General features: G+C 57.8%; 1 protein-coding gene across 9 annotated transcripts in view; it reads right to left on the bottom strand.

Moving 5' to 3' along the window:
• Window positions 1-204: 204 nt before the first annotated feature.
• The window catches only part of LINGO1 (leucine rich repeat and Ig domain containing 1), a 212,984-nt gene continuing 202,659 nt past the window's right edge, over window positions 205-10,529 (bottom strand). For 8 of the 9 annotated variants that reach the window (XM_011982686.1, XM_011982683.1, XM_011982684.1 and 5 more), the window contains one exon: window positions 208-3,082. In XM_011982686.1, coding sequence (XP_011838076.1) covers window positions 1,226-3,070 — 1,845 coding nt within the window. In that variant the 5' untranslated portion in view covers window positions 3,071-3,082 and the 3' untranslated portion in view covers window positions 208-1,225. Of the gene's footprint in view, window positions 3,083-10,529 lie in introns of all 9 variants that reach the window. The other variant, XM_011982679.1, reaches the window with a different exon arrangement.

Below are 10,529 nucleotides of genomic sequence, written 5' to 3' on the forward strand. Positions count from 1 at the left end.
GCCTCAGGATCCCTTTCAGGTCTCGAGCCCCCTTCTCCAGCCAGTGCTGCCGGCCACAACCCCAGCTGCTGTCCTAGGAGGAGCCTCTGGAAGTCCCTGGAGCGCCACTCCCCTTGACACACCCCAGCCCTACCCTCATGAAGGGACCCTCGGCAGCCCCATCCCCCACAGTGAGATAATAATGACCATAATGAGAACAGTCACCCACACGTGTGCACAGCGCTTTACAGGTTACAAAGTGTTTCACATACATCATCTCATCAATTCCTCACAACAGCCCTGTGAGGTAGGCAGGGCAGGGGGTAATGTTCCCATTTATACAGATGTGGAGACTGAGGCCCAGAGAGGCCAGTGACCTGCTTGAGGCCACACAGCAAGTGAGCAGCAGAGCTGGGACCAGAGGCTGGGGTTGGCCCCACCTCCAGCCCCTGGCTCTCTGCACTAACTGTGCTGTCCCCTAGGAGGACCCCAGCCCCTGTCCAGAGTCTCAGCCACACCCAAGCCAGGCTCCCACCCCTGGCAGTAGTGCTGCCTGGCAGCCCAGCAGACAGGCTCCCACCCCCATCGGCAGACCTGTCCCCTCCACCCGCTCCCTGCAAAAAGCCAGCCCGGAGCTGGGCCCAGGCCTGCCCCCTAGCCTGCTCCTGATGGCGCCTGGGGCAGGGTGGGCAGGTGGGTGGGGCTGGAACCTCCTTTCCTGTTTTCCTGAGTGATCCCTCCCCACAGGGGAAGAGAAGAGAAAGGAGGAAGAAGAGGAGGAGGAGGAAGAGAAAAACAAGAAACTGAGTTGGAAGAGGGCCCTGGATCAATCAGGACGTCAAAAGTTTGCATTCCGACTAGCTATAGGAAATAGTTTTTTTCTCTTTTTATTATTTCAAGTTTTCATAAAAATCCATAATTATTGAAACCCAAGTTACAGAGAAAGTTCGTAACTTTTTTATTGAATTATTGACTCTGCCGCGTGTCGGTTCATTGGCTTTCAACTCCAGTCTGTCAATGCCCCTGTGCAGGTGGGGTCCCCAGGCCTGGGCTTCTGAGGTCCTGGTAGAAGGAGGGCAGGTGGTGAGGGCTGGCGAGGGGGCAGCAGGGGACGGAGGCGGGAGGGAGAAAGAGAACGTGTGTAGAAGGTAGGGAGGAGGTGGGAAGGACTAGAGAGTGAGCAGGTGGCGGCCAGGCCCCTTCCCCTGCCCGGCCGCTTGGGGGTCCCTGCCCCCCCGCCCTGGCCTCATATCATCTTCATGTTGAACTTGCGGGGCGCGTCGGCGGAGCTGATGCCTGCGTCCGACTTTCGGGGGACATACTCGATCTCGATGTTGTGCTTCGTGTTGCCCTTGCCCCGGCTCCAGAGAAACAGCAGCACCAGGCAGAAGAGGACGACGCCCAGAAAAGAGATGAAGCCCATGGTGGTGGCGATGATGAGGGTCTTGATGTCGAAGGGGAAAGGCACAGTGGCTCGAGTGCTGTTGGCCTCTCCCTCGCCCGGCTGGTTGGAGATGAAGGCGAAGGTCTTGTTGGGCTGATGGGGCCAGTCGGGTGAGTAGCTGCGCACATGCAGGTGGGCGGGCATGGAGTCGTTGCCGCCTGCATTGGCCGCGATGCACAGGTACGTGCCATTGTCCTGTACCTGGGCGTAGCGCACCTCCAGCGTGCCATCAGGGAAGACTGTGAGCCGCCCATTGCTCTTGGCTGAGACCAGGTGCTTTCGGGGTGAGAGCCAGAGGATGGCGGGCGGCGGGTCGCCATCGGCCCGGCACACAAACTGCACCGTGTGGCCCTCATCCACAAACACCTGCTGGGCCTTGCGATCCCGGATGCGGGCGCGGCGGCAGGTGAAGTAGTTGGGCAGTAGCACATCAGGGAAGTCCTTGAACTCCTTGCCCTGGACGAACTCGGGCGTGGCGCACGTGGGCTGCTGCCGGTTGAAGTTGAGCCGCCAGCGGCGCCGGAACACCCACAGGAGCCGACAGTCGCAGGCCAGTGGGTTGGAGTCCAGGATGAGCGTCTCCAGGTTGCCCACCGAGTGGAAGACCGATTCTTCCAGCGTGGTCAGCTGGTTGCCAGAGACATTGAGCACGCGCAGGTAGTTGAGGCCGCGGAAGGCGTAGGGCTCCACCATGGCCAGCTGCCCGCCCACCAGCTGGATCTCCTGCAGCCGGAGCAGCTCATGCAACATGGAGCCCTCAATGGTGCTGATGGGGTTGTAGGAGAGGTTGAGGAAGCGGAGATAGACCAGGTGGCGGACGGCCAGGTAGGGCACAGCGGTCAGATTGCAGTGTGTGATGGACAGGGACGTCAGGTTGAGGCCGTAGAGGCAGTTGGGTGTCATGGTGTCCAAGTAGGGCCAGTGGGAGATCTCCAAGACCTTGAGTCGGTACAACCTCTTGAAGGAGTAGTCCCGGATGGCATTGATGTTGAGGTGCCGGAGCCTCAGGACGATGAGGCCGTGCAGGTGGGACAGCGCCTCGGTGGGGATGGAGGTCAGGTTGCATTTCTCCAGCGTCAGCTGCTCCAGGCTGTTGAGGCCGCTGAAGGCGCGGTGGGAGATGTAGACGAGGTCATTGTCGCCAACCTCCAGTGACTTGAGGTTGTACAGGTCCTGGAACATGTAGTCCAGCAGGATAACGATCTTGTTCTCGCTGATGTCCAGCTTGGTCAAGTTGCTGAGGCCAGTGAAGACGCCCAGCGGGATGAGCTTCAGGCGGTTGCTGCGGAGACCCAGCGTCCGGAGGTTGAAAAGGTTGTTGAAGGCGCCAGGCTCCACGGCGCTCACGATGTTCTCGTTGAGCTCCAGCTCCTCCAGGTGCGGGAAGCTGGCGAACTCGTCCTGGTTGAGCGTTTTGATGCGGTTCTTCCCCAGGTCCAGCAGGCGCGTCTCGGTGGGGATGCCCTCAGGCACTGCCACAAAGCGCTTGCGGTGGCAGAGCACAGCCCGGTCCTGGGCGGAGCACTCGCAGCGGGGAGGGCAGCCTGTGGCCGAGCCTGACAGCACCGAGCCCAGCACCAGCAGGAGGATGGGCTGCCAGCAGGCCAGGAGGGGGCTGGGCATGCTCCTCACGCCCCCCGCCAGCATCCTCTCGCTCACCTGCAGCAGGGGGCAAGCACAGGACAGAAGTGGCAGTTAGAGGGCAGTGTGTGTCTGGACCCCACCCCAAGCCGCCTGGGCCCCCTCCTGCCCTGTCACGATGACCCTGATGCAGATAGAGAGGCAGAGTCCAGATGCCCATGCCAGAAGGGCCTCTGGCCTCCTCATGCTGCCTCCTCCTTGCCTCTTACCCTGCCTGGAGTCTTCCCAAAGGACCCTCCCAGCACCCTTGGGATGGAGGGGCTCAGGGAAGGGACAGGTCACCTCAAAGAGCCTGGCATTGGCGCCATCTCCTTTACATTTCACAGGCGGTTGACTCCAGGCACACACCCTGCCCAGAGTCACAGTTCCCCTGGTGCTCATCAGGGATAAAACCAGACCTGCTGAGCCGCCCTTGGGCTCACAGTGGGGATCAAAGGGGCTCAAGGGCTGAGGCCTCTAAGAACAGCCCCCAAGAAGCCAGAGCAGCCAGAAGTGTGGCTAGACCCCAGCCTGCATGGCCAGGGCTTCTGAGGCTGCTGGGGGCCCCACTCACTCAGCCCTGAGCCCTGAGCCTCCCCAGGTGCAGACACCATCCCCCCTCCCCATCAGCTCTGTGGCTGGGTCTGCAGTAAACCAATGGCACCTGTCACTGTTCACAGGTCTGTCACCCATGGGGTTCCTGGATTGCTGGAGGACACCTCATCCAGAAGGCCCAGCCTTGAAGCTACCCTCCCCCCGCCCCCTGCACCTGCAAATCCAAATCCAGCCTGGACTCCTGGTGGAATCTGTGACTCTCCTCTTCCTCTGGGTCCCATTGGTGACCCAGCTCAGGCTCCTGAGCCCAGTGCCTGGAGAATCTTTTTTTCTGCCTCCCGGTCTTGGCTCCTGCAGTTCTTTCCTGCGGCAACGCCCCTTCCTTGGCTGTTGAAATTCCATCCTTAAGGCCTAATTGAAGTCTACTGCTCTAAGAAGTGTTTTCTGATACCCAATAAGTGAAGTGTGCTCCCCTTAAAAAGCCTCTCCAGCCTTCACCTGTCTGTCTCTCAGGGCTCCCATCACCTTTTTCCTAGTACAGCTGCTTGTCTGAGGAAGGTGCAGATTCCCACAGGCCAGGACAGCCAGGCAACCCCGGAGGAGTCTGCCCCTACTACAGCACCGAGGCTTGTTCAAACTGGGCCCTGAAGCCATGCAGGGCTTGAGGGGTGGTGATATGAGAAACCGTGCAAGGAGCAGGGTACAGTTTGCATATAGGCTGCAGGTAGAGTGAGCAAGGGGTATGTGGGAGCCTCCATGACCCTCTCCCACCCCCTGTTCAGAGGCCACTTGTCCCCACTTCTGCCCCGAACTGCCTCCCGTCTCCTCCTTCCCTCCTCTCTCTCCATCCACCCCCATGGGAAACTGGCCTGGCAAAGAGTGTGAGTAGGGGGGTGGGGGGAAGGTAGGTCAGACCCTAGGAGCTGCTCCACGGGTGGATTGGATGGCCTCTGGGAGCCAAGCTGCAGTCATCTCGCTGCTGGTGGGGTAAGGACCCACTCCCGCTTCTCCACTCCAGCCTCCAGTGCCCCTGGGGCTTTGCTGCCGTGTCCACATGCTGAACTCATGACCTGGAGGGGGCTCACTGCAGGAGGGGGAGGCCCAGACTGCATGTCCCCTCTCCACCCTAGCTCAGGCCCTTTTCCCACGCCTTCCCACACCTCACACAGCCCCTGCTCTCATGGCCACAGGCCATCCATCCTTGTCATCCATGCATCAGCCATCAAGGCAACTGAGGCTCAGAGAGGTTGTGGCTGTCCAAGGACACCCAGCCAGTAGAGGGAACAGTTCTGGGGTGGGAGCTCTGGTCTGTCCACAAAGCCACACACTTGCAAATGCTCCACCAGTCTCCCAGGACTGACGATTAAGTCACTGATTAAGCAGAGAGGACTCAGGGTGTCACTGACATGTTATGGAATCTGCAAGGGCTTTGTCCACCCTGAACCTCCCTTTGGCCCCTCTCATCCTCTCTCCAGGCTCTTCTGCAGTTCCGCTTCTCCCCACCCCACTCCCACCAGGCTATTTTCCACAGTCGCACACGCTCCAGTGACCCACCAGAAAAGCAAACATCCTGACAGGCGATCAATAAGTAATTGGGCCAGCAGCTGGGGCTGGCGCGGGTGTGAGGCTGGGGACCTCAATAGGTAAATAGGACTTTTAGCATCCAGCTTAGGGCCGGGCTGGTGGGTGGCGGGAGCTGCTGGAGAGAAGGCTGGGGAATGAGGGGGGCTAGTGAGGACACGGGCCACCCCGAGGTGCTGGTAAGCCCCTCTCATACAGACACGAATCTGGCACACAGGAAGCTTGCACCACCTGTCCTCAACCTGCCCTGAGCACTCTTTTCCTCTTTTCCCACCAGTCCCTGAGCAAAGACACCTGGGCCTCCCCACTTTGTCCTGCACACTCCTATCTCTAAGTCATCTTCTTCTGGAGAACTGTCCCAGACTCCTGCCCCAGCAGTCTTTGTAACCTTCCACCCCAAAGGCCACCTCCTCCAGGAGGCCATCCTTGACCTACTCAGTCAGATATCACCTCTTGTCCCCAACATTGTTATTCTTACAGTAGTGATTTTATGTAATTGGTGTATAGCACACCTCATTCCCAAAGTGATTTGAACCAACTGACAGAAAAATTATGCTACAAGATGATAAAAAGATAAAAGCTAAAAAAGGGAAGCCAGTCAGGAAAGAATGCCACCAAGTCCTGCCTAATGACAAAAGGTGAGAGCTTCCTAGTGACCTTGAGCAAAGAGGGAAACATGCTCTAAAGCCTCAGCATTTGGCATCTCTCCTGTAATGTATGTTTAATTCTGGCTCAGTCATGGGTGTGTGTGTCTCACCTGCTAGAGAGTGAGGTGCTCAAGGGCAGAGAGTGTGTCTGTAGCTCAGAGTGAAGTGTGGCACAGAACACACCCCCACGAATGTCCTTTGAAAGGAAACATGTGCATGAGTGAATTTTTGCAGGGGTGGAAGCCCTGCTGATGGGGCTAACCCTCGATCAGGCCCACTGAGCAATGAGAGACCTGAGGAATTGAAATATGTTGGAAGCCGGGCATGGTGGTGCTGCAATCCCACTGTTATTCCATTGTAATCCCACCTACTCAGGAGGTTGAGGCAGGAGGATCACTTGAAGCCAGGAGCTCAAGACCAGGCTCGGCAACATAGTGAGATACCCATCTCCCACAAAAATTTAAAAATTAGCCAGGCATAGTGGGGCACACCTATAGTCCCAACTACTCAGGTAGACTGAAGTGGGAGAATCCCTTGAGCCCAGGAGTTTGAGGCTACAGTGAACTGTGATTGTGCCACTGCATTCCAGCCTGGGCAATAGAGCAAGACTCTCCATCTGTAAAAACAATAAATAAAATAAAATAAAAAAGAAATACATTGGTAGAAAAGCTGGTCAGCCTTGCCCTGTACAGCTGCCACCCCAGGCCTGGCAGTTGGTCCCACAGAGCCATGGGCCATGCTCCGTGGGAGCAGGACAGCTCTGGGAGGGTATGGGCTCTGAGATGCCTCATCCCATGCCTCTTACATGCAGCTGCCCTAACGGTGAGGAAGCTGAAGCTTGAGAGAGGCTAGGATGCCTGCCCAAGATGGCACAGCAAGGGCACAGCCCGCTGGGCCTAGTCTCCTGGTCTCCCACCCCCATGGGGTCCCTGTCATCTATGGATGGTGGCAGAGTCACGTCTGAGGGGTCACCCAAACTGCTGAGTGGGCAATGTGCCGCTCCTGCCATCCTGGCACCGTTCATTCTGCCTGCTACTCCTGCAACTGTCAAGAAGAGGTATTTTATGCATTTTAATCAGTGTTTTATTTTGGATCCTTGCCCCCGAAGGGCTTCCTACAAGGGTAAGATTTTAAAAATTGGACCAATAAATACAGAGGAAATAAAACATCAAAGGCAGGCAGGTGGGCAGGCAGCAGAGAGCTGTGCCTGGAGCACCACACACAGACCTTAAAGCATCCAGAGTCCTTCCCAGGCTCAGGTCAGTGGGGGACCCTGAGCCATCAGACCAGCACTGCAGAGGGCTGCCCCAGGCTCTGTGCTGCCCCACAGTGGAAGGGACAGGCTGCTGGCCACCGGTCACACCCTCCTTCATGTCCTGGGGCAGACACGGCCTGGTTCAGGCAACGCTCCCTGACACATGCAGTTCTCTGTGGCCAGCCTGCTAGAGAGTGATGCCTCAGTGATGCCTGCCCACTCTGGCGTGCACAGTAAGGGCTCCACTTCAGGATCCCTGAGGGTACCGCCACCAGAAACTAGCCCTTTTCCAGCTGGAAGGTCGACATCCTCAAACCTTCCTAAAGGGTAAAGGGAAATGGGAGGCTCAGGCCAAAAACTGCAGTTTCACTGGGGCTGGAAAAATATCTCTGGGGGCGGGGGGTGGCAAAGAATGGTGGGCTTCCTTCCCTGGGGCATCACATTCAGGGTGTGCCCCCAGGGTCTCAGGGTGAAGGAGGGTAATTAGGGGAGATGGAAGGGGCCTGGGATCACCCATGGACAGGTTCAGAGAACACTGAGAGGGCTCAGGAGTCACTCTGTGCAGCATCTGGAGTCACAGGCAGATGCTCAGGAGTCACAGGCAGCATCTGGAGGCCCACGGAGGCAGGGGCATGACTCCCCCACAGCATCCTCTCTACAGGCTCATCCACCAGGCACCTTCTTTAGAAAAGGGGAGGGACTAACACTTGGACAGCCCTGGCTATGGGCCAGGTTTGGGGCTTTTTTTTAAAATATGAGAGTCTTGCTGTATTGCCCAGGCTGGAGTGCAGTGGCAAGATCTTGGCTCACTGCGACCTCTGCCTTCCAGGTTCAAGCAATTCTTTGGCCTCAGCCTCCCAAATAGCTGTGATTACAGGTGTTCACCACTACGCCAGGCTAATTTTTGTATTTTTAATAGAGACAGGGTTTCACCATGTTGGCCAGGCTGGTCTCGAACTCCTGACCTCAAGTGATCCACCCACCTCAGCCTCCCAAAGTGCTGGGATCACAGGCATGAGCCACTGTGCCCAGCCAAGGTTTGGAGTTTTATACATATTGTCTCAGAAATGCTTTCAAAAGAGATCTTTCTTATCCATTTTACAAATGAGAAGAACAAAGGTTCTGAAAAGGGAATTTGCTTGCCCTGGGCCTGGGTCACAAAGCTAGAGGGTGGCAGAGCTCTGTCTCCTAGCTGGGCTGCCTGCTCCAAGAACTGCCTGATGCGACACAGCGCTTAGACTCTGCAGGCCAGGCCAGGGGAGGGGCTGTCCTGTCAGGGTGGAGATAGGGTGAGGCCCCAGGGCTGAGGGAAGGCCCTAGTCCTCAGAGAGCTAGGCATCTGCCCACAAACCCGACAAAAGCATTTGGGGACAGGCATCTGCCCCAAAACCTGACAAACGCCTTTTCTCAACTTCCAGAAAACGGTGTGTTACACGCACCATGTGTGCTCACTGTTTTTCCTCCACACTCCTTTCTTTCCTGTGCCTGCTGCTGCCGCCTGGGCCTCAATCTCACCTAATGTGGGGCTAGCTGAAGCACAGAATGGCAAGTTGAGTTATTTTAGGTTTATGGTATCAGTATTTCATAGTGCTCCCACTCAGCGTTCCTCAGGGACCGCAGGGACCCCCCCCTCCCCGCCCAGCACACAGGCATGCAATCTGGCATGGAGGCATCTGCCCCATGAAGGCTGGGGCCCAGGGTCATCTGGGAGCTCAGCCTGGCTGTGTGGCCGGGGCAGTTCCTCACGGGGAAACGAGGAGGTGGGGAAACGAGGAGGTGTGTGCAGTCTTCGTCTTGCCTTGATGCCTGCTGTGCCTGTGAGTGAGTGGGCAGCAGGAGGGATGGAGCGAGGAGGACGGGCAGGCCTGGGAAGGGGGCTAGAGCACTTTGGAAAGTCTGCCCAGGGCTCTGCCCAGATCCACTGCCAAGAACTGATGGGGAGAGCAGGAGAGGGAAAGAGACAGAGACCAGGAGACACCCAGGAGACACGTGGTGGGTAAGGCTGCAGAGGAGAGGAAGAGAGAGGCAGAGAAAGCAGAGCGGGGGGAGGGGAGAAAGATAGGGACACAGGCTGGGGGCAGGGAAGGGAGAGACAGAGGCCAGAGCTTGCTCTGCAGGCACAACCACTTTCCCAGCCCCCACCACCTGTGCATGTCAGCCTGGGGCCTGTTAACACAGCCCCATCTTCGCCACTCCACCAGGTGAGTCTGAGCACTTCCATATCCAGGTGGGGAGGGAGACTCAGAAAGGTGAGGGGACTCACGCTGGATCACCAAAGAAGAGGCAAGGCCCAGTCTGGGCTCCTTGTGACCTGTCCTCTCCCCGAGTCCCTGCCTGCCTGAGGTCCCTTCTTTGCTTCAGCTTCAGTATGACGGATCCGTTTCAGGAAATGATAAAGTGTGTTAGCGGGAACTGCGCCTGCTCAGAGATGACTGGGGTCAAGTGGCCAGAAGTGGAGGCGCAGTGGGGCCCATCTAGAGAGGACTGTGACGGTCACCCCGGCCTGGGTCTTTCCTTCTGTCGCAGTGGCCAACCATCCCTTCCCCATGCCTAAAGGCCTCCTACTTGGCCTTCAGAAGCAGCCCAGGGTCTCTCCCCTGGTGGCTCTCCTCTAGCCTGGGAAGAAGGGACAGCCTCTGGTGGGTCCCCTCTGGATCTCTGGCCACCCTCTGCCCGCACTGCTGCTGGGCTTCTCCCAGCTCCGTTGGCACTTCTGCGGCCTCCTCTCCTGCGGCCCCCAGACTGAGAGCCTCCGAAGTGGGACCGGGCCTGACACAGCTCCACCCTCCCAGGCCCTGCCTGCAGACGCGCCCACCTCAACGGAGCAGAGACAGCCCACCAGACAACTGCTGCGAGGGGCAGGACTCGCACTCTGCTCTCCAACTCCTAACCTAGCTCGTAATGAAGGAAGGCTTTGTGGTGAGGGGAGGTGCTATGTGAGCTCAGGCTGAAATACGAACATTTCCCACAGGCCTAGAAAGAGGCAGGGGGAGGGCACGTTCCACAGAGGGAACAGTGAGAGCAAAGATGTGTAGTGGGGAAGGGACTTGTGGCCTGGTCAACTTGAGAGCATCCTGGGACTCCTAATGGCTTCTCTCCTAGCCCAAATCCTGACCCCGGTCCCTGGACTCCTTTTAAAGATGCTCCATTCTGGCTTTCCAGGGCTAATCCCCGCTGAGGTGTGAATGGCTGATAATGGCATAAGGTAGGAGCTGCTAATGGGAGAAACAATTCCGTTATTGGCCAGTCTAATCTTGGGAGCTGCCTCCTGGTCCATGGGGAGGTGGTGAGGCTGGAAGGCGGACCCTGAGAGTTGCAGTCCTGCGCCCAGGCTGAGCTCCTGCAGGAGAAAGCCTGGCAGAGTGCGCGGCTCCACCAGCCGGACCAGGCAGCCTGTGTCTGGCCGTCTCTCTGGGGGCTGGTCCGCCCTGCCCCCACCTGCCCCCCC

The sequence above is a fragment of the Mandrillus leucophaeus genome, unplaced genomic scaffold (genome assembly GCF_000951045.1).
Source record: "Mandrillus leucophaeus isolate KB7577 unplaced genomic scaffold, Mleu.le_1.0 Scaffold241, whole genome shotgun sequence".
Lineage (NCBI taxonomy): Eukaryota > Metazoa > Chordata > Mammalia > Primates > Cercopithecidae > Mandrillus > Mandrillus leucophaeus.